General features: G+C 40.5%; 1 protein-coding gene across 2 annotated transcripts; it reads left to right on the forward strand.

The window, feature by feature from the left end:
* Positions 1 to 2,313: 2,313 nt before the first annotated feature.
* Positions 2,314 to 3,685, forward strand: LOC109422606 (craniofacial development protein 1). Of its 2 annotated transcripts, none has more exons than XM_019697414.3 (2): positions 2,314 to 2,467; positions 2,602 to 3,685. In XM_019697414.3, exon 2 carries the CDS (start codon positions 2,608 to 2,610, stop codon positions 3,451 to 3,453), a length of 846 nt encoding a protein of 281 aa, XP_019552959.3. In that variant the 5' UTR covers positions 2,314 to 2,467; positions 2,602 to 2,607; the 3' UTR covers positions 3,454 to 3,685. The 2 variants fall into 2 exon arrangements, with proteins under 2 accessions (XP_019552959.3, XP_019552968.3); XM_019697423.3 differs by having other exon boundaries at positions 2,315 to 2,471.
* Positions 3,686 to 24,849: the final 21,164 nt, after the last annotated feature.

The raw sequence follows: 24,849 nt of genomic DNA on the forward strand, positions 1-24,849 counted from the left end.
CACTTTAATTTGCAGAAGAGAGAGTCGATGAAGAGAACTCTCTCATGTTACTTTCGCCCTTATTTAAACTCAATCTAGAATTAGGGAACATTTTTGGCACGCTCAGAGCAACATTAACGGCGGCTACTATTCGAGCAACCCGCGCAGCGCTACCATTTTGACTTAACCACCCTTTTCCACACCGGTAGCAATCAAATTAGTCACCCTGATTCGTATCGGGAGGGCTGTCATATTTGCATAGAATTTTTATCAGCGCAACTGTCCCGCTACTATATTTGGTCACCCACCCATAGCGCTACTATTTTGCGTGCGCATCCAGCAGCGACCGGTAAAGTTTGCTGCAATGATGGAGGGCTGCCAAACGGGGTATAGAAGCGCACCGTTAAAGGTGCTCTCACAGAACATGAGCGTTCAAAATGCATCTCTGAGTTGCAAACAACATTTGTTGCAATGACTAAAAATATTCACTATAGCTTTTAATTAGCTTAAAGATGCGCAACAGAAAAATGGAATCCAGACAAACAGACGTAGTACTTTGAACAAATTCCTTAAAAAATCATCGCTCAGTTACACTAGCACCAGCTGGTAACGATACTGCACGAAGCCTCGCACGAAGAACTGAGCTTCGTAATATCGTCAACAGCAGACGCTAGTGTGAAACGTCAAACGCGAACAAAAACGATGCGCGCGCCTCTGGTTGTAAAAGTAAAAAAAGTGGAGATTTAAAATGATCGTTAAACCCGTGGGCGATGGAGATTTCGTCAGTGTTACGTTAATTTGTCTGTGATTAGAATCAAATTTACTTCGCAGCTGCAACTTCGCATGTGCTTCAAGCGACGACTTCGATTTGGTGGTGCGACGTAAAGCTAATAATTAAATTGAATTTTAATAAATCTAGATTGAGTTCGAATAAGGGCGAAAGTAACATGAGAGAGTTCTCTTCATCGACTCACTCTTCTGCAAATTAAAGTAACAAGATGCAAATTCAATCAAACTTCTTTACACTTTGATGCTAGATTGCATCGCAACCTAGCGATTTATGACCAAAAAGTGCAACCATACTTGCATCTTGTCACTTTAATTTAAAGAGAGAGTCGATGAAGAGAACTCGATCATGTTACTTTCGCCCTTATTCAACCTCAATCTAGAAATATTCAGCGCACTAGCGCACTAATCAATAAATCGACAATGATTTTTTATAAGGGCTCAACTGCATTGATCGATTTCTCTTCGTCGATTCTCTCTTTCGCTAATAACTTGATCAAAACGAACAAAATCATTATTCTCATTGTTTTCATAGCAAGATGTAGTCATCTCCTTTGTATTTCAATCAAAAACTTCTGGGAAAACTAAATACACATTCTATAATAACACAAAGAGAGGATCGATGAAAATAAATCGAAAGTGCCAGTTAGGCCCTAATGAAGAATTAGTGTCGATTGATTTTTATTTTTTTTTTCTGTGTCACTCCGACAACAGTTTGACACATTCTTGTCATGTATGCTTGTGTTAGTGGAACCCGCGGCAAACAAAAAGCAAAACAACCTTAAATCCGACAGCGAGCACAACGCACATCACGCTTAAACTGCTCCGCACATCGCATGAGTAACAGTTACTCACTGTGGAGCATCGCTGCAAATCCGGGAGAATGTGTGAAAATTATGTGTACGTCTTACTCACGCCGTGAGCTGTTGGCCTGTTACTCATTTTTGAGCTCCTGGCTTTTGTTGACAAACGCTCCAAAAACCGAGCGTTTGTCAAAAGTGTTCAACAAAAAAATAAAAAGAAAAGTTTTTTTTTGTGATGATCCTTTTGGGTAAGTATTAAATTAAAAATTAATTGAAATAAACTGTTAAATCTTGTTTTTATTTGTTTTAGTCGATAAACTGTATCACTGGATGTCCGTTGGCAATGATAAATTGTCATCGGAAGAGGACACCCGATGCGAAGCCGCCACGAGTTCAAGTGGTTGTATCAACTCATGTGAAAACAAATTTTAATACTAATAATTTAATAAGTTTATTAAATATTTAATAACCTCGAACCATTGTTTTTTATTCATCTAAAAACAAAAAATAATTAATTTAGTCAAATGAGTAACTATCACACATTTTCAGAGCAAGCGAAGCATTCGCATTTATGTGTAACACTTACTCATTCTTCCGGAATGTTTTCGAAACGCTTCAATGTGTGAAGCTTACTCATGCTGCTTTGGCTAGCAAGCATTAGCTCAAAAATGAGTAAGGCCCCCCTTGCTCACTTTAGGAGTGCCATGGGATGAATACAAATTTGAGTAGATCTAGCTCATTTTTGAGTGAACCGACTTCTGCGTGATCCTTCCAGCCACCAGACACCCGTTTCGTAGCAAAAAGTAAAGAACCATTTTTGGACCGAGACGTCTGGAAACCGCCTGAGTCGGAAGAACATTGATTTCTTGACACTCCTTAGAAGTAGCTGCTAAATAGACGTAAGTACGTGCTGGAATTTTACATTTTTGAAAGGAAATGAATTTCAAATCTACCGAGATGATCGTAACAAAGCAGAGCGAATTTATTTTTATTTTTCGATTTCAACGTTTTTTTTTCCACTTCTATGCTCTAGATTCAAATGGATCCGGAAGATTACCCGAGTGACAGCGACGCCAGTGATGAGGATTTTCGTCCCGACAAGGTTGAAGACGACTCCGCTAGTGAGGTGGATTCCGATGAAAATGTAGAAGGCCACGACGCAGAAGACGATGGGGAGGAATCTGGCGGTGGGAGGAAGCGAAAGCAGAAGACCAAAAAGACCGGTAACAAAAAAGCCAAGATAGAGAAAGCTAAAGTTGAGGAGAAGAAAGAATCCGCTGTGGGTGAAAATTGTCAAGACGACGAGGACGAAGAACAATTAACAGATGCCCTTTGGGCGGACTTCTTAGCAGGAACAGGAAATTCGAATGGCTCAACGGCTTCTGATTCTAAAACATCGGTTCCGGCCAAAAAGGAACCACCTCGAAAATCCACAGAACCTAAAAAAGTAATATCGGAACCGGACAAAGTTACGACGGTTACGAAAATATTTGAATTTGCCGGAGAAGCCGTAGAAGTAATAGAGGAAGTACCCAAGACTAACCCAGCAGCAGGTCAATCAGCCAAACCGGCAGTAAAACCTGCCTTAGGATCATCCAACGGAAACGCCGGCCCGGCAAAACCATTCGGAGGTGGTAGACCCGCGGGAGGCGGACTCGGAGCAGTATTAGGCCAAATTGGCAAAAAGAACAAATTGAGCACGCTGGAGAAAACCAAACTCGACTGGAACAGCTTCAAGCGCTCGCAGGGAATCGAGGAGGAACTGCAGACCCACAATAAGGGTAAGGATGGCTACCTGGAGCGGCAAGACTTCCTGCAGAGAGCGGATGTGCGACAGTTTGAAATTGAAAAATCCTTCCGTCAGACCACCAGGAGCAATCGATAAGACTAATTCCCCCGTGAGAAGCATTGAAACTATGAACCACTTGTCTTATTCCCTAATTATCAGCTTAACAATAATCTGAAATATGTATATCGTGTTTCGGCTTATGTATGTATTTAATAGCAGATTGTCTCAATAAGTTTTAGCTCCGACTTGTCGCTTGCATAACTTTGTTACTGCTTGAATATGAAAAAATACAAATGGTCACTAACATAAATCAGCTGCTTTAAAACTACTTGCTCTGTAATCTTAAAAATCCGAAAGCCTGATAGCAACGTTTTATCGATCTCATCTCCCATACCTAAAATGGAAATATTTACTCAATTGGGCTTGAGGTTTGTTTAAGTACGCTCTGTATTCTGAATCTTTCATATCAAAGCATTCTCTGGCCCTTTGCCTATCTGCGCTGTCCCCTCCGCTGAGCGATACGTCTACTTGATGGAACACAACGATTAACGATGTTACAAACACTGGACTTGTGGAAAGTGAGTCTCTAAAATCGTTGGTCAAGGTCAGCTACGGCACAATCACTAGCGTGCGCAGCTCTTTCTTTTTGATCACTCATTGTCTTTGATAATATTGACGTTCCATACAAAATTTTATGCAATGGGTTTTTCATTATACAACTTATTTGAGTTGCCTAATATTCATAATGCAACCCAAATGAGTTGCATTATGAACATTATGCGACTATTTTTCATTATGCAACTCATTTTAGTTGCATAATGAACCAGTTCGGAAAAAAATGCCATTATGCCATTATGATAGGTTGGAACATTAAAGCCTGCATCCGCAATAATCGGGACACAGAAATACAGCTGTAACTTTGCAATAGATACATTAAAATTGCTTCAATTAAGATGTGTTCATTTCACCTACAAAATTTCATGTGAATCGGTGCAGTACTTATTGTTGTAGCAATGAAAGAGTAGAATGTGCGTCATTGAATTTTGTGCAGCCCCTAGTTTTGCTTGTCAGAGGCGTAACTTTTGAATTTGGCAAAGAAAATGGCTGAAATTTTGAGCACAAACCTTTCAATCTACATATGTTGCATAGGCTAAATTAAAAAAAAAATCGATGCACTACCAACAGTTTTATAGTCGAAACATGTAATTGACCAATCCAAATTCCTGTGTGGTAGTGGTTTGTGTTCAGATTTCCCGTGTTAATCTATCTGTAAGAACTTTGTAAACATCTTTTGTTCTCATGTATGTGGATAGGCTTGCATTAGGTTTCGTGAGAAATTTTTTGGACAACTCAATGGGACCAGTGCTGAAAATGTTATTTTGACCAGGGAGGATGGGAACACTCACTTTGCAAGAGTTACCCTCACTTGCTATTTTCTCAGCTCAGAAGCATGCAATCAAGAAACGTTGTATGGACGACTTTTGTCTTGTGGTTTTGTCTAAAATTTTGCCGAATGGAGTAGGGGTCGCACATGAATCCCAAAGTCGTGACAGAGCTGTGAAAGCGACTCTCCACGAGGTGAGTGTAGGAGAGTTGCATTCACAGCTTTCTCACGACATCGGTATGCGTGTGCGACCCCTATTGTTTTCGGCAAATTTTTAGACAAAATCACAAGGCAAAAGTCTTCCATACATCGTTTTTTGATTGCACGCTTCTGAGCTGAGAAAACAGCAAGTGAGTGTAACTCTTTCGAAGTGAGTGTTCTCATCCCTGATTTTGACATATCTAAATTCAACCACATCCAGCTCATTTTAGAAGCTCAATCAACCTGAGAATATGGAATATGAAAAACTTGCGCAGCTAGACCAGTTCTACAAGAAAGTCACGGAAAAATCTCTTTTTTGAATATTTGAGGTAGAATTTATCATTTAATGTCACGGACTACTTTCGAAAAATGTCAATTGATATTCATCATGAATATCATTGGCATTTTTCGAAGGTAGTCCGTGGCATTTATCTCAAATATTCTAAAAAAATCGATTTTTCCATGACTTTCTTGTAGAACTCGTCTAGCCGCACATGTTTTTTATAGTATCTCCAAAAATAAAAATATTTATAATTTGAATAAATTATTTTTTAGGATGTTTTGAATTTTTTTAAATTTCCGATACTCTCCGTAGGTGAGCACGAATGAGCAGTATGGAGGAGCCATAATCGCTTTGTTTTTGAATATAATGAATTGGGGATCGTACGATTACTAAGGGCACGGTGGTGGCCTTAACAAGAATCCTCAGATATTGTTTAAACGATTTTTTGAAGTAATTTATAAAGGAATAATTAATGATCCTGGAGAAATTCTTGATTGAAATGCTTTATGAAAATTTTGAAAAATTTTGAAAGGTTTCTAGAGATAATTTTAAAGGAGTCCTATCAATAATCGCGGCTCTGCCCCATTTGGCATAATGCCATTTGGCATAACGCCGTTTGGCATAATGCCATTTGGCATAAAGGCCATTTGGCATAATGGTTATTTGGTATAATGCCGTTTGGCATAACACGAAGAACAGCCTTCTTGGTAAGAATGTGCATAATATGTGTTATGCCAAATGGCCATTATGCCAAACGGCCGTTATACCAAAAGGCTTTTATGCCAAATGGCATTATGCCAAATGGGGTAGAGCCAATAAGCGCAATTAGAATTTTTAGAAGAGTTCCTTGAGGAATGCTAGCAAAAAATCCTGAAGGAATCTGCGGAAACTCCTAGAGTAGATGATTTTAAAGAAATCTTTGGAGGAATTGTTGAGACAGCTGCCTGCATTATTCCATCTCAGTCGATACAGGATTGGGTGGCCGAAAATCTGGAATGGCCCACTGCACGAATTTATGCCGGCCTGCTTACTCTCAAAGAAAATTTGACGTTTGGGAGGTGTCGGCACCGCTCAAACGTCAAAATCCAGGTGACAGTAAGCAGACCAGCATAAATTCGTGTCTTGGACCATAAAAAACGGTATTAACATCTTTCATTAAATAAGCTATTTGTGATACGCTTGCAACGGAAATATACAGGGGATGGCCAAAATGTTTCGGATAGGCAACTTTTTCTCTCCCACAAAAAAATTCAATATGCTGTAACTTTTCATAGAGTGCATCAAAAAATCTCAAATTTTGACTGTTTATCAACCTGTTATATGTGCATCATTGGTACAAATTTGGGCTCGATTGAATAGTTTTTCACGAAGTTAGAACCGTTCGGGTAAAACACTATTTTTTAGACAACTCATTTTTGAACTGTCATATCTCGGAAACCAGTGAACCGAATTAAATGATTTTTTTAACGTTTATCAACAATATATTGATACTTAATACAAAGTTATAAAATGTAATATTTTTTCACGGCGAATTAAGTTACACCGGGTTGAATTTTTTACCCATATAGAGGAAAATTAGTCAAATTTACAATACCACACAAAAATTACTAAACGTGTTCTTCCTTTTAGCTAAATTGGCTATAATATATCTGATTAAAGTTAACTTGAGAACAGAAATGGAAAATCCTTGGACATCAACACTAAAATTTATTGACATTGACGTAAAAAAATTACATTTTTTCGAGAAAAATCCAAAAAGTGTCTATCCATGATAACTTTTTTCAACGTTCAAAAAGTATCTATGTTTCAATAGTTTGTGAAGCATTTGTATATTGTTAGTGTACGTTCAAATTTTCATTCAATTCTGTACACTGGTTTCCGAGATATGACAGCTCAAAAATGAGTTGTCTAAAAAAAAATGTTTTACCCGAACGATTCTAACTTTGCGAAAGATTAATCAATCGAGCCCAAATTTGTACCAATGATGCACATATAACAGGTTGATAAACAGTCAAAATTTAAGATTTTTTGATGCACTCTATGAAAAGTTACAGCATGTTGAATTTTTTGTGGGAGAGAAAAAGTTGCCTATCCCAAACATTTTGGCCGTCCCCTGTACCTTACGATAATTCCTGCATCATTTGATAAACTTACATGAATCCTCCAGAAACAAAATGTTTATTATCAGTAAACACTTAAAACACAAACAGAAACACAGAAAAAAAACTTCATCAAATCTCGATCCTGGAATGTCTCTATAGGGCCTGGCCTCGAGCCTGGCTACCTTTGTAAGGAAAATTGCGAGATCAAAATTGAATGTGGTAGATCTTACGCCGTAACGCACCATTCCAAGGTGATCTACCCACGTTTCGGATTTTTTCAAAAGTGCATCAAATATTCTCAAATCAACTGTAAGTTGATCAACCAGTTGTGTATTAGTAGTAAATTTAGAAAAGATCGAGCTATTCTGCACAAAGTTATAAAGAGTATAGAAAAAGGTATAATTATCCGATAGCTAACTTTGAGCTGTTATATCTTCTTCTTCTTCTTGGCGTAACGTCCTCATTGGGACAAAGCCTGCTTCTCAGCACTTTCATGAGCACTTTCACAGTTATTAACTGAGAGCTTCCTCTGCCAATGACCATTTTGCATGCGTATATCGTGTGGCAGGCACGAAGATACTCTATGCCCAAGGAAGTCAAGGAAATTTCCTTTACGAAAAGATCCTGGACCGACCGGGAATCGAACCCGAGCTGTTATATCTCCGGATTCAATAAACCGAATGCAATGAAATTTTGACCATTTATGACTTATATAATGAGCTATGAAAAACTTTTGACTTAACTTAAAATTCTTAACACGGAAGGAAATTATAACGATTAGAGACGGCGGATTCGATTCCCGTTCCAGTCGGGAACATTTTCTCGACTCCCTGAGCATAGAGTATCATTGTACTTGCCTCACAATATACAAATTCATGCAATGGCAGGCAAAGAAAGCCCTTCAATTGATAACCGGGAGTGCTCAAAGAACACTAAGTTGAAGCGAGGCAGGTCAAGTCCCAGTGGGGACGTAGAGCCATAAAGAAGAAGAAGATAAATATGTTTTGAAAGAAAGTAGCAACATAGCCGGTAATAAATTGAGAAAGTTATTGGACGCACATGGGCTGCAAAACGGTGAGTCGATAAGGAGAGCGTCCAACATAGCTCTGGTCCTCACAAGTTCCTACCTCATGCTTCCACGGGTCAAGCGATGACAAAGACCGCCAGCTAAGAGTTGTGTGCTTAGCTGGTAGTGCAGCCTGGGCACTGTTGTCCTTCTGACTTCAGCTAGATTGAGGAGGTACGATCCGAGTGTCTGTTCACCAAGGAGGTGCGGCTCAAACAGCGTCTGTTCTGGCATCCAGCGACTGAGTAAGAAACGCTGCACCACGCCCAGCTAGATCCAAGGTGGTAGCCCCATCAGCGTGGTCGTCCCAGTGTTGGTTGGGACGTTAAACAGAACTGGCACGATGGCCCTCCGGCGAGACAGGAGTGTTGGCGTAGGCCCAATAAGCCACCCGTAAAAATCCCCATTGCGAATAACATAGGAGAAAATACGACTCGATACAATCGGCAAAGACCCACGCGACGAAATAAGGACTACGATTGGAAACTTGGAACATGGAATTGCAAGTCACTAGGTTTCGCAGGATGTGACAGGATAATCTACGACGAACTACATCCCCGCAACTTCGACATCGTGGCGTTGCAGGAACTTTGTTGGACTGGACAGAAAGTGTGGAAAAGCGGGCATCGAGCGGCTACCTTCTACCAAAGCTGTGGCACCACTAATGAACTGGGAACAGGATTTATAGTGTTGGGCAAGATGCGACAACGTGTGATCGGGTGGCAGCCGATCAACGCAAGGATGTGCATGTTAAGAGTTAAGGGCCGTTTCTTCAACTACAGCATCATCAACGTCCACTGCCCACACGAAGGGAGACCCGATGACGAGAAAGAAGCGTTCTACGCGCAGTTAGAGCAAACATACGATGGTTGCTCGCCGCGTGACGTGAAAATCGTTGTCGGCGACATGAACGCGCAGGTAGAAAGGGAGGAAATGTACAGACCGGTAATCGGGCGAAACAGCCTGCACGCCGTATCGAATGATAACGGCCAGCGATGCGTAAACTTTGCAGCCTCCCGTGGTATGGTAGTCCGAAGCACCTTCTTCTCCCGCAAAGATATCCACAAAGCCACCTGGAGATCACCCGACCATCAAACAGAAAACCAAATCGACCACGTTCTAATCGACGGTAAATTCTTCTCAGATATAACCAACGTCCGCACATACCGCAGTGCGAATATAGATTCGGATCACTACTTAGTCGCTGTATGCATGCGCTCAAAACTTTCGACAGTTATCACCACGCGTCGAAGTCGAACGCCGCGGCTCAACATCGAGCCACTTCGTAACGTAGAAGTGGCTCAAGACTACGCGCAGCAGTTAGCAGTGGCCCTACCAACGGAAGAGCAGCTTGGCGCAGCTACACTTGAAGATGGCTGGAGGGACATCCGATCCGCCATAGGTAGTACCTCGGCTACAGCACTAGGCTTCGCGACTCCGAATCACAGAAACGACTGGTACGACGGCGAATGTGAACAGTTGAAAAACAAGAAGAATGCAGCATGGGCGAGAATGCTGCAACACCGTACGAGAGCGAATGAGGCACGTTACAAACAGGCGCGGAACAGGCAGAACTCAGTCTTCCGGATGAAGAAGCGCCAGCAGGAAGAACGAGATCGCGAAGCGATGGAAGAGCTGTACCGCGCTAAGGAAACACGAAAGTTCTACGAGAAGCTGAACCGCTCGCGCAGAGGCTTTGTGCCACAAGCCGACATGTGCCGAGATAATCACGGGAATATTCTCACGAGCGAGCGTGAGGTGGTCGAGAGGTGGCGGCAGCATTACGATGAGCACCTCAATGGCGACGTTGCAAGTACCGAAGGTGGCGTGGTAACAGATCTAGGAGTATGTGCACAGGACGAAAGACTTCCGGCCCCTGAACTTCAAGAGATTGAGGAGGAGGTTGGCCGGTTGAAAAACAACAAAGCCGCTGGAGCAGATCAACTACCAAGCGAGCTTCTAAAATACGGTGGAGAAGCACTGGTGAGAGCACTACACTGGGTCATTACCAAGATTTGGGAGGAGGAAGTATTACCGGAGGAATAGATGGAAGGTATCGTTTGTCCCATCTACAAAAAGGGCGACAAGTTGGATTGCGGGAACTACCGCGCGATCACACTACTGAGCGCTGCCTACAAGATACTCTCTCAAATTTTATGCCGCCGTCTATCACCGATTGCAAGAGAGTTCGTGGGGCAATATCAGGCTGGATTTATGGGTGAACGCGCTACAACGGACCAGATGTTCGCCACCCGCCAGGTGTTGCAGAAATGCCGCGAATACAACGTGCCCACACATCACTTGTTCATCGATTTCAAATCGGCGTATGATACAATCGATCGAGAACAGCTATGGCAGATTATGCACGAATACGGATTCCCGGATAAACTGATACGGTTGATCAAGGCGACGATGGATCGAGTGATGTGCGTAGTTCGAGTATCAGGGACACTCTCGAGTCCCTTCGAATCTCGCAGAGGGTTACGGCAAGGTGATGGTCTTTCGTGCTTGCTGTTCAACATTGCTTTGGAGGGTGTAATAAGAAGAGCGGGGATAAACACGAGTGGGACGATTTTCACGAAGTCCGTTCAGCTGCTTGGTTTCGCCGATGATATTGATATTATTGCTCGTAAATTTGAGACGATGGCGGAAACGTACATCCGACTAAAAAGTGAGGCCAGGCGAATCGGAATAGTCATTAATGTGTCGAAGACAAAGTACATGATGGCAAAGGGCTCCAGGGAGGAATCACCGCGCCCGCCACCCCGAATTCATATCGACGGTGATGAAATCGAGGCGGTTGAAGAATTCGTGTACTTGGGCTCACTGGTGACCGACGACAACGACACCAGCAGAGAAATTCAGAGGCGCATTGTGGCAGGAAATCGTGCCTACTTTGGACTCCGCAGAACTCTACGATCGAATAAAGTTCGCCGTAACACGAAGTTAACCATCTACAAAACGTTGATTAGACCGGTCGTCCTCTATGGGCACGAAACATGGACCCTACGTGCAGAGGACCAACGCGCCCTTGGAGTTTTCGAACGGAAGGTGTTGCGTACCATCTACGGCGGAGTGCAGATGGAAGACGGGACGTGGAGAAGGCGAATGAACCACGAGCTGCATCAGCTGCTGGGAGAACCAACCATCGTCCATACCGCGAAAATCGGGAGGCTACGGTGGGCGGGTCACGTCATCAGGTTGTCGGATAGCAACCCGACTAAAATGATTCTCGAGAGTCATCCGACCGGTACAAGAAGACGTGGAGCGCAGCGAGCTAGGTGGGTCGACCAAGTAGAGGACGATCTGCGGACCCTACGCAGAGTGCGGAACTGGAGACAAACAGAAAAGGACCGAGTGGAATGGAGGCGGCTACTATGTACAGCAGAGGCCACCCCGGCCTTAGCCTGACCGGTAAGGTAAGTATTGGACGCACATAGGGTAACTTACGTATTCTCGGCAGTTTTGTTCTCTTCGTCATGGGGGGTTTTTTGAAACATGCAGGTCTCAGAGTTGGCCTCAAATCCTTCCCAACCAAGCTGAGTCATATGCCCCAATTTCAGACAATTCGGCCCACAAAAACCCCCCATGGCGCGGCCCCGTGGTCGTGGGGATCACACGTTCGCTTTGTATGCGGATGGTCATGGGTTCAATTCCCAGCCGCGCCACCAACCACTTTTCGTCAAGCCGAACGTCGATTGACATCTGACCCTCTTCTGAGCAAATGCTCTAACGAAATACGGAATATCGATGACCGATTTATGCCGAAACCAAATGGACTCCGATGGACTGATATGGAACAACAGCAACAACAACATCACGTGCTCTTTGTTCTACCGTCGACGAAGTAGAAGAGTAGCAGCAGCGTAGCGATCAGTGCCAATAGTAAAAATAAGAAAAGGATTTCTCAAACTCTGTACGTTACAGTAGTCATAATGACCCACGCTCACGTAGTGCCCCTATAAGTAATCGTCACCCTATAAGTAATTCTCGCTGAGTCCGGCCCACTATTTACACCTTGTCTTTAAAAATGTTGAAGGTGGCGATTTTCTGAAAGTCCTCCCCAAAAAAGTAAAGAAAATGCATTTGGTTACTCAAAGGAAAGATAGAGGTACTTTTTGCAATTGTAAAAAGTTTGATCGGCCATATTTATTTCGGCGCCATCTTGAATTTATATACCAAAACTGGCTTTTCACCATGTTGTCAACCATCAATTTTCAAAATTTTAGCACCAATTGAAAGCTATGACATTTATACACAACACATCAAAAATTGGGTTCTTTAGGGATATCCGGATTATTTCATAATCGGATGCTCCGGCCAAAAATTAGTCGAAATCCAAAATTTCATAATTTTTGGAGTCCGGAAACTATTTTTAAAATGCATTTAAAGTTTGTATGGAGAAAATTTTTTGTTCGGGTCGAACTGTCACTTTAACGATTGAACTGTCATTCTATCCACGAAAATTAAAACTGTTTTGTTGATTCAACCATCAAAACAAAGGTGTTGGAATCCAATAAAATCACGTTATACTCAGAAAAATGAGCTCTTTCGATTAGGCTATAGAAAATAGCAATATTTTATTCACTAAACAACCCAATTGGAGATGTATTTTTCTCCTATCAAAAGTTATTGTTAAAAATAGACCAATTTACTAAAAAAATAATAAAATAAATGAAATCGCTATAACTTTTACTCTCGGTAATAATTTCAACACTGTTGAAAATGCTCTGACATCCATGCGCACAACAGAACATGAGCTCTGTTGTGCACATGGATGTCAAAGCATTTTCATTCTTTTCATAATTCAAATCTCAATTTGTTCATCGAGCACATGTTCTGTTGTGCACATGAATGTCAAAGCATTTTCAACAGTATAGGGGTAGGCGGGGCAATATGGACATCCGGGGCAGAATGGACACCCTCAATATTTTGAATAATGCGAACTTTTTTGAACTTTTAATGAATGGAGAATATAGTCCATTTGTCTAAAACATAGTTTCAGGAAATAAACATTCGAAATTAAAATTATACTTGATTTTACACGAAAAAGTTGCGTCTTCCGTTGTTTGTGCATGAAAATTATAATTTTCACAACATCTAAAATAAGATTTAGAGATTAATTTATTGCAGGTCGATTAAAACCTGATATTTCTAGAAAACATGCAAGTAGTTTTGCTGTATCTACATACTTAACATGTTTATATTTTCTTCTTTATTATATCAAAAATCAAGTTTGGAAATATCACACCAAGCTAAGAACCTTCCCCGGCCCCAACAGTACCCACATACAAAATTTCACACCGATCGGTTCAGTAGTTTCCGAATGCATAGCGGTCAGACAGACAGACAGACAGACAGACAGAAATCCATTTTTTATATATATAGATAAATAAAAATGGAATGGTGTTTGTATGTCACGAATAGGCTCGAGAACGGGTCAACAGATCGACATGATTCTTTCACTGTTGCATTCCGCCAGGGCTCCGACGTGTTCGTACGAAAAAATAATTAGGAAAAGTGACCGGGAAGGCAAGAAAAACGGGAAAATCTGAAATTCCATTTTGAGGGGCATTTTTCTACAGAGTTGCATGTCAAAAAACACAGTAGGCAGGCAGAACGACGTTTGCCGGGACAGCTAGTCTATCGATATATATATATAAAAATGAGTTAGAAATCAGCTAGTCTATCTATATCTATATCTATATATATATAAAAATGAGTTAGAAATCCCTTTGAGGCAACAAAACTCACGAACGGGTGAACCAATCAGGATGGCTCTTGCATGGTTTGATTCGTGTTCGTGATGGCTGTGTTTATATGTATAAAAAGTTACGAAAATCAACTAGGAGAGTAAGAAAATTGATAAATTACTGATTTTTCATGAACTGGGAAGAAAATCAACACGATCTAAAATGGAACCAATCTAGAGTGCGGTGCTATTTTGAGCTCAACAGTTGTCAAACCTCCACAAGACGGCAAGACAACGTTTGCTGGGACAGCTAGTAAGTCATAAATGTAAAAATTTCATTCCATTCGGTTCATTGAATCCGGAGGTATAACAGATCAAAGTTGGCTATCGAATAACTATACCTTTTTCAAGAATCTTTATAACTTCGTACAGAATAGCCCTGTCTTTTCCAAATTTTGACCAGTGATACACAACTAGTTTATCAACTTGCAGTAAAAATTTGAGGATATTTGATGCACTTTTGGAAAAGTTACAGCTAGTTGAACATTTTTTGGGAAGTGAAAATTTTGCCTGTCCCGATCATTTTGTCTATCCCCTGTATGTATGCAACTTTAACTGCCATTCATTTTAACGTATTGTAACATTACATTATGATGTATTCTTATGATTTCTTTTATCAAGGATGCTTGTAGATTTAAAAACCTGTACTACCGGGAATTCTTGATTTAAGCGCAGTTTCGAGTTCGAAAGGAATCGCTCAAGAAACTTCTTGAGTGATTCCTGGCAGAAACTTTCTTCGGTGACTGCCATTTGAACTGTCATTTCTTCGCGACTGCGTACTGCGATGGAAGAAAAACCGGTTTCTTGAGCGATTCAGGCAAGAAATATCCCATGCATCAAGATAGGCTGAGAAATTCCTTCTGATCTGCAAACAGCGCTTTACCTAGAATAAAAAAAAAAAACTGTTGAACACAATACACTGTTCAGCTTAGTTCTTTGAACCTCGTGTTGAAGCTAATCATTGATTGATAACATGACTAGAAATTCTCCAAATGACGGAAAGTTTTATGTCGAATTCGTTTTTGATTCAGTTCCAACCTGGGTTGGAACTGGATGAGATCACAGTTTCAACCCCAACCCGACTTCGGTTTCGCTTGTACTAAAGTTTGTTTGAGTTTGTTTGACGTTTGTTTGTTTACACATTTTCCGCCAATCCAGTTCCAACCCAGGTTCAAAAACGAATTCGACATTAGAATCGAGTAAACCCAATATACTGCGAAATCGGTTGGAAATAGCAAAGATAAGCATTTCAGTTTTATGGGTATCTGGTACCCTTTTGAATTTTACTGGTGTTTTAGATTATGGTAGATCAGATAAAACACTTTTCATTGACTGATCCAAAGAGCAACTTAATTTGAACCTCTCCTGTCCAAACCATAGCTCAGACGACACTGATAAGAACACGCATCCAAACAAATAGTGACGAACAAGTGCGCGGATGCTCACTGATGGATGTGCCAACCTACCTTACGAGAATCTGCCTACTACCAGTATTATACATACGACGGTACAGGACCAAACTGGACTGCATCAGCCATTATACACATTGCAGTCTACGGACCCACCAATAAATTCATGATTGCGTTCGGTTAGGTCTGATGTGTACACTGTACCTATTATAGACCACGTTGATAAGACAAGACGCTTCGCCACACCACCCATTCAACTACGCGTATAGGCGCGCGAAGTTGCTGATTGGCTCAACGGATGGGCCTATGTAGTAGCAGGACGCTAAGCGTCGAGTGGTTTTCATGCTACTGAACGCAACAGAGCATTTCGAAAAGGTTCGTGAAAAAAACGCTCGTGAAAAAACTGGTATTTATCAGCTAAGAAACCAGGATAAGAATGGCACACGGTGTCGAAATCTTGGTTATTATCGAACTTTCATGTACCTCGGATTTTCCTTCGAAAATGTTTATTCGGGCTATTTATTCATAATCATAAGACTAGAAAATATTTCATCGGAGAAATTTTTACCATACATATTGTATGGGCCTTTTTTGGGATAATATAGTATTTATTGAATTTTAGTCCTGTAACGTGGGTAGATCACCTTAGCATGGTGCGTTGCGGTGTAAGATTTACCAAATCAAATTTTGATCTTGGAATTTTCCTGCCTGTAATCAGGCTGTAGTTTGCAAATACTAAAAGGTCAAAATTAGATGCACTTTTTTGATGTTTATGTAATATTTTTGTTTCAATTTTGCTGCTAATGAACGTTTTATTTCAGCAGGATTCAGGTAAATTCATTGTATGATATAATTAATATTGTAAAAATATATCGATCGTATCACTAATATGTAGCTTATTCGGTTAATATTATCCAATATTTCAGATTCTCAACCGAAAAATCAGTTAACTCAAATAAATGCCATTAGGATGACGAGGAAACCAGGACGTATTGGGCAAATAACTTATTCGAAGCAGTCTAATAATGGTGTGTCTGAATGTTGGAGGATAGCGTCAGTTTTGTCGAGAAGTCAGAGATAAGTCTCCAATCTTTGTGTTTTGGTATTTAACCGATGGGAAGGAGACAATCCTCATAACTGTGGTCTAGGGCTGTACTACCGATGAAATCTGTGCGACGTGCTTAATGTTTATGTTTACTTCTTCAGTGGTAACCAGGTAAATGATTAAACCATAACAATTTCTCATACGCTTTTACACCAAGGAAAGCACCCTATTACACCCTATCCAATTGCCCACTCGAGATATCTATGAAGTGGGCCAAGTTCTTGGACATATTCTGAGTAGATATCTAATCAACATTTCCTCCCCATCCCCGCTGATCGTAAGAACCTGGCCAGGTGTCGAGAGTTTGTTAAATAAAAGGTTTGTCAAGTCCCAGGCAACTTTTCTGGCGCATTAAACGTCTCTATTGACAGCCACCCTAGGATGTGTACGGTTGGCTATGCTATGCTACGCTAAAATACAGGGGATAGACAAAATGATTGGGACAGGCAAAATTTTCACTTTCCAAAAAATGTTCAATCAGCTGTAACTTTTCGAAAAGTGCATCAAATATTCTCAAATTTTCACTGTAAGTTAATCAACTAGTTGTGTATCAGTGGACAAAATTTGGAAAAGATCGGGCTATTCTGCACGAAGTTATAAGCATTTTAGGAAGTGGTAGAATTATCCGATAGCCAACTTTGAGCTGTTATATCTCCGGATTCAATGAACCGAATGCAATGAAATTTTGTTCATTTATGACTTATATAATGAGCTCTGAAAAACGTTTGACTTAACTTCAAATTATCAACAAGAGAAAAAGTGGCACAAATGTCCCAAATGGAGAATAACGTGCCTCTGGAGCCGGCCTTCTGATATATAGCATTTTCTTCAATTTTATGATTTTTTAGTAAATTGGTCTATTTTTAATATGCATCCCATTACTTTTTCTATGAATTGCCGTCTATGGTGTTACTTTCTTTCAAAACATATCTGTATTCAAGACAATTAGAGGGAATTTAAGAAAATTTGGTGTTTTGTTAGAAAAATAATCTAATCATTATAATTTTCTTCCGTGTTAAGAATTTTAAGTTAAGTCATAAGTTTTTCAAAGCTCATTATATAAGTAATAAATGATCAAAATTTCATTGCATTTGGTTCATCGAATCCGGAGATATAACAGCCCAAAATTGGCTATCGGATAATTCTACCTTTTTCTAGCATCTTTATAACTTCGTGCAGAATAGTCAGATCTTTTCCTAATTTTGGCCACTAATACACAACTAGTTGATCAACTTACAGTGAAAATTTGAGAATATTTGATGCACTTTTCGAAAAGTTACAGCTATTTCAATTTTTTTGAGAAGGGAAAATTTTGCCTGTCCCGATCATTTTGTCTATCCCCTGTAGTATTTATTGAATTCTAGTATAAGAAATATCCAAAAACTTAGCTAATCAAAATTTCCGCAATAGAATAATTTCAACCTTTATTATATGACGAAAAATCTGAGGTACATGGAAGTTCGATAATAATCAAAATTTTGAAACCGTGGGCATCGTGTGTTGAAATCTCTTGTGAAATCTTCAAAGGAAGGTGGGTCTGAATGTTGTTCTGTCGGTATTCATATAGTTTTTTTCTTTACATACCTAACAGTGTTGAACTTGAACATTTTTATCCGTTGCTGATCGGCTCTCACAAAAAAACAATTTTCTATTCCTGTCACCAACCCCCAAAAACTGAACAAATGGACAGATCTCCTACGTCGGATGGCATACGTGTTTCGTTTCCTTTGACAGATACGTACATATTTCGACCTCAACTTAGTGGAATTAAAAGGAACAGTACTTAACCCGATCTTCTTTTAGCTAAATTGCATTTTTTTTAAATTATGTTGTAAACGATATGTTTCAGCTAAACGGTTTGATTAATAAAGTTGTATATGTCGCTAGGTTTATTAACTTTGCAGAAGTACATAATTGTTCATTTTTCATTTATTTAGTTCACATCAAATTCATGATAATACTGAATCAACAATTTGCCGCCATAATACTCGATTTGCAGCTGCAGCTCTCCATCCTCGGTCACGCCCAACACTCGCCAGATCACGCTCCACCTGGTCCGCCCATCGTGCTCTCTGCGCTCCACGCCTCCTTGTACCAACCGGATGGTTAGCAAACACCAACTTTGCAGGGTTGTTGTCCGGCATTCTTGCAACATGCCCTGCCCACCGTATCCTTCCAGCTTTGGCCACTTTCTACATACTGTGTTCGCCGTAAAGTGCAGCGAGCTCGTGGTTCATCCTTCTCCGCCACACACCGTTCTCCTGCACACCGCCGAAGATCGTCCTTAGCACCCGTCGCTCGAAAACTCCGAGTGCTTGCAGGTCCTCCTCGAGCATCGTCCATGTCTCGTGTCCGTAGAGAACCACCGGTCTTATTAACGTCTTGTACATGGTACATTTGGTGCGGGGGTGAATCTTTTTTGACCGCAGTTTCTTCTGGAGCCCATAGTAGGCACGACTTCCACTGATGATGCGCCTTCGTATTTCACGGCTCACGTTATTGTCAGCCGTTAGCAAGGAACCGAGGTAGACGAATTCTTCTACCACCTCGAAAGTATCCCCGTCTATCGTAACATTGCTGCCAAGGCTTGTCCTGTCTCGCTCAGTCCCACCTACCAGCATGTACTTTGTCTTAGCCGCATTCACCACCAGTCCGACCTTTGCTGCTTCACGTTTCAGGCGGGTGTACTGTTCTGCCACCGTTCCAAATGTTCTGGCAATAATATCCATGTCATCCGCAAAACAGACAAATTGGCTGGATTTCGTGAAGATCGTACCCCGGCTGTTGAGCCCGGCTCGTCGCATAACACCTTCCAGGGCGATGTTGAATAGTAGGCAGGAAAGTCCATCACCTTGTCGTAGTCCCCGTCGAGATTCAAATGAACTGTATAGTTCACCCGAAATCCTTACGCTGTTCTGCACACCGTCCATCGTTGCTCTTATCAGTCTAGTCAGCTTCCCGGGAAAGCTGTTCTCGTCCATAATTTTCCATAGCTCTGTGCGGTCGATACTGTCGTATGCCGCTTTGAAGTCGATGAACAGGTGATGCGTTGGGACCTGGTATTCACGGCATTTCTGGAGGATTTGCCGTACGGTGAAGATCTGGTCCGTTGTCGACCGGCCGTCGATGAAACCGGCTTGGTAACTTCCCACGAACTCATTTACTTTAGGTGAAAGACGACGGAAGATGATCTGGGATAGCACTTTGTAGGCGGCATTCAAAACGGTGATCGCTCGAAAGTTCTCACACATTAATTTGTCGCCTTTCTTGTGGATGGGACAGATTATCCCTTCCTTCCACTCCTCCGGTAGCTGTTCGGTTTCCCAGATCTTGACTACTAACTGGTGCAGACAGGTGGCCAACTTTTCCGGACCCATCTTGATGAGTTCTGCTGCGATACCGTCCTTACCAGCCGCTTTGTTGTTTTTGAGCTGGTGGATGGCATCCTTAACTTCCCTCAGCGTGGGAGTTGGTTCGTTCCCGTCCTCTGCTGCACCAACATAGTCATTTCCTCCGCTGCCTTGGTCCTCCGTGCCTACATTCTCTTCGCCATTCAGGTGCTCGTCATAATTGTCTATATATTGAAATTTCGGAAATCACCCCAAAATCTTTTGTTTTTAATTTTTCTCGAAATAAGAGATTCTTGTATGGAATATTTTAATTTTTCGACAAGTTAAATTTCAAGTTATTAAGGATGTCAAGTTAAAATTTGAAGTCCATCTGTGCACTAGAAGCTGAGATTCAGAACTCTAAACTGGTTCATTTTGTATGAAAATCGACCAGTGCGTACTTTATTCTGTCCAGTACTGTATATTGATCAGGAGGCCGTCAATCCTATAATCCTCACACGGAGCCACCATATCACCTATCTGATTGTATCACCACCTGAATCACACAACGGTAATCAACAAACTTCGACAACCATAATTCCTAATGCTTATAGGCACTATAACCAGTAGGAACTGAAATAAGCCCTGTAAGCCTATATAGAGCCTACAATCTGTAAAGAAGTTTGTCAGTGCTCTCACAGGGCTTGAAGCACATGACGTTTATATCAATCAAAATAGATTTAGACCAAAACAGACTCGAGTCGGTCATGATCAATACATTTTAAACATCCATGTCGGACGGGATTGGCGGAACGGGATCATTTTTGTTGCTGGAATGTTTCTCGTAATGGTGTTGTTAAATAGATAATGGAATCTGGTTATCTTGATTATTCCATTTTTTTCAATCAAGACAAACTCCAGCTCGTTTCCCTCTTCTTCTGAAACGTTTCCCGACCATGTATATAAACATTGCTTCTCCTGCATCAATTCCTACGTGCGTCACCACCAAGCTTACCACTGAATCATCCTCATCCCATATTATTTTCAACCTTCGAAATGCCCAAACTATTTTGTTTTTCATGGTTTAAATACTAGTTTGATCACACCATTCCCATGCTGCATTGGTGGAGCAGATGAGAAAGCCAACGAACTTGGACTTGATCAGGAACCCGGAGGACAACAGCTAGAATCTGGATGAAGTAGCAAAAAAGCAACTTCAATGGAAGCGAAGGAAGTTAGAAAAGAGCAGGAGATAAACAATTTTTTTTTCTTTTTTCTTTGTCTCACTTTTGACAACTTTCGCTCCAGCGACTTGGTACGATATTTTAAAGTTGGCCGTATATCAGCCGAATAATCTTCAAATGTGGCTTTTGAGCACCTCTATAAGAGGATATAGAACCAATTAGCTCTGTTAGCCAGGTTCTACATTCAACTATAGAGCCGACTTAATGCCATTTTTACGGCTTAATGGTTACTTGGGTATCACCAAAACTAACGCTGCCCAAAAAATCTCGTAGTCCACTCTGACTTAACGCCGACCATATGTTGTTTTTTATTTCACGATTTCGGCTCTGTTATTTTATATTGCTGTATGAACCGCCAGTGTTGTTATTATTTTGATTCAAATAGTTAATTTGATACTTCAGATTAATAATGTTTCACAACATATAAAATAAGTTGTGATGAGAAAATTAGACATTCAGAAGTTGTTCCGCTTGCTCCAGCACGTAACAATTTTGAGCTATACCCAGGGTTCGTAATTTTCATGTCAGTGATACGAAAAACGGTATTCTCACGCCAGCAGTAGAGTTTATTTTCACTTTTTTGCATGAGGAACACTTTTCGCTCCCACTACTTTTCTGGAGAGTAATGATAAAAGATCACTGAAAATCACTTCGACCAGCAGATAATTCTTTTTCGTTCATCCAAATTTTCACTTACCAAATTCTCACGAGAAGATTTTCAAAGCAAATTAACAAAATTATGGTCGCCACGGGATTCGAACCTGGAACATGACTAAAATCAAACGCGACACGCGCGCTATAACCACACTACCACGCTAACTACACAGTAGAGGGAACAAATTTGCTCCATAAAAGCTACCATCGTTGTAATGTCGTCTTCTTCTTCTTCTTGGCGTAACGTCCTCACTGGGACAAAGCCTGCTTCTCAGCTTAGTGTTCTATGAGCACTTCCACAGTTATTAACTGAGAGCTTCCTCTGCCAATGACCATTTTGCATGTGTATATCGTGTGGCAGGCACGAAGATACTCTATGCCCAAGGAAGTCAAGGAAATTTCCTTTACGAAAAGATCCTGGACCGACCGGGAATCGAACCCGTCACCCTCAGCATGGTCATGCTGAATACCCGTGCGTTTACCGCCTCGGCTATATGGGCCCTATTGTAATGTCGTCATAGGAGTCAATAAAAGACAACATGATAGAGCAATCGAAGCAATAGAAAATCTCGCAGCTCTAAGAGTGAGTGAATAGTTATTTATGAAACGAGTTGCAAAAAGTTGATTTTTTCAGCACGAGTCGTACCGTACATTTATCCAACGAGGCTTGCCAAGTTGGATAAATACGAAGAGTATTGAAAAAATCGAAATTTTTCAAAGAGCTCCTCGCAAAATTTTATGCAATGATTTTTTTCATTATAGAACTCATTTCAGTTGCATAATGTTCATAATGCAAACTCAAATGAGTTGCATTATGAACATTGTGCAACTATTTTTCATTATGCAACTCACTTCAGTCGCATAATGGACCAGTTCGGAAAAAATGGCTATTATGATACCTAAACGAGTTATACAAAATACAAATTATGATATTGAATTGCATAAAATGTTTTATGCAATTCAGTATCATAATTTACATTTTATATAACTCATTTTGATATCATAATGGCCAATTTTTCCGAACTGGCTCATTATGCAACTGAAATGAGTTGCATAATGAAAAACATTTGTATAATGTTCATAATGCAACTCATTTGAGTTGCATTATGAACATTATGCAACTCAAATGGGTTGCATTATGAAAAAATCATTGCATAAAATTTTGTATGGAACTCGTTGCAAAACTCAATTTTTTCAGCACTCTTCGTATTTATCCAACTCGGCAAGCCTCGTTGGATAAATGTACGACTCGTGCTGAAAAAATCAACTTTTTGCAACTCGTTACATAAATAACTATTATGCAATTCAGTATTATATTTTCAGTTTTATCTGACTCATTTCAGTATAATAATGACCTACTTTTCCGTACAGGCTCATTATGCAACTGAAATGAGTTGCATAATGAAAAATAGATGCATAATGTTCATAATGCAACTCATTTGGGTTGTATTATGAACATTATGCAACTCAAATGGGTTGCATTATGAAAAAAACATTGCATAAAATTTTGTATGCGACTCGTTGCAAAACTCGATTTATTCAGCACTCGTAGTATTTATCCAACTCGGCAAGCCTCGTTGGATAAACAACTCGTGCTGAAAAAATCATCTTTTTGCAACTCATTGCATAAATAACTATTTTCGTTCTCCTCTTCGTAAGCGAGTTTTCGCAAACCAGATTTTCGCTGAAAACTGGCGTGAGGGAGAATTCGAATTTCGCGAGAATGAGTGAGCATTCCGAACGCTGGCTATACTTCAATTTATAGGGCAAAATATACGATTTTCAGCTCTTTTGCCTGCAAGCCATTAAGCATGGGAATTATTTTTGAAGCAGTTAAAAGGTTAAGTTGATGGAATAACATCTAAATTTATAATTTATACAAAACATGTCGTTTCCTCAAATCAAATTATATGTTTCAAGCATTTTATGTTAAAGTAAATTCTCAGTTTGAAAATCAACCATGCGTTGTATTTCAAACGGTATGCACATTGATGTACCAAACAGAATATGCTTTTTTATTCTTCAATCACTGTCCACTGGCACTGCGTGAGCGATTCCAATTGGCACTTACACTTTGTACAGCGCCTTAATGTATCCTATTCTTATACTACTATATCGAACTGGTTGCCTTTGCGCTGCTGTCACTTTTCTACTCTATCCATGGTAGAATGATGAGCACGTGATGTGTGGCTTTTGTTCCTTTAGCCAGTCCGATTTGGGAGTCCATTATGAGTTGCCGTTAGCCGATATCCAGGTTTCCAAGTCCGTTGGAGCATATGCTCTAAAAAGGAGCAGGTACAAGCCGCTCTCGGGGGGAAAGAGCAAGTGACGAAAAATTAAAAGTGCCGGGGCTGGGATCGAACCCATGACCATCCACATATGAAGTGAACGTGTAGCCACTACGCTACGGGCCCCGGCACGACAGAATATGCTTAAAACTACCCGATTGAATTATATAAAACGAAACATTTAGCATAAATCTTCTATTCAAATGTTAATTGACCAAATTGGCCTTTGACTGCTTCAAAAATTAATTGCCATGCCTAATGGCTTGATGTTAAAAAAAAGTTCGAAATCGCATAGTTTGCACTATAAATTGAGATGTAGCAGCTCAAAATTGTGACGTGTTGGAGGAAATCTGAGACCGGATTCGGATTCAGCAGCCTAAAATCTGTCAGATATTCATAAGTTTGTTTCTGAGACAAAAAAATGTTTCGCTGTGAACTTGAAAATAAAAACAAATGAGGTACATGTACATCTTTATGGAATAAAATTACCTCAATCAAACCTATAAGCACAGACAAACAGACGTAACACTCTTAAAAACGGTTCGGCATATGGATTTAACGAATGATTCAAATTTTATTTGATTTTCGCGAATCTTGCGATCGCTGCTAGTGTACACGTTTCTGAATTATGTAAACGAAAACTACAGGCGATTTGTGTAGTAGTATGCGTGTTAA

This window comes from Aedes albopictus, chromosome 2 (genome assembly GCF_035046485.1).
Source record: "Aedes albopictus strain Foshan chromosome 2, AalbF5, whole genome shotgun sequence".
NCBI classification, from domain to species: domain Eukaryota; kingdom Metazoa; phylum Arthropoda; class Insecta; order Diptera; family Culicidae; genus Aedes; species Aedes albopictus.

Bases quoted from the DNA above. Each gene is read 5' to 3' on its own strand.
- LOC109422606 (XM_019697414.3), top strand. From the start codon at position 2,608: ATGGATCCGGAAGATTACCCGAGTGACAGCGACGCCAGTGATGAGGAT.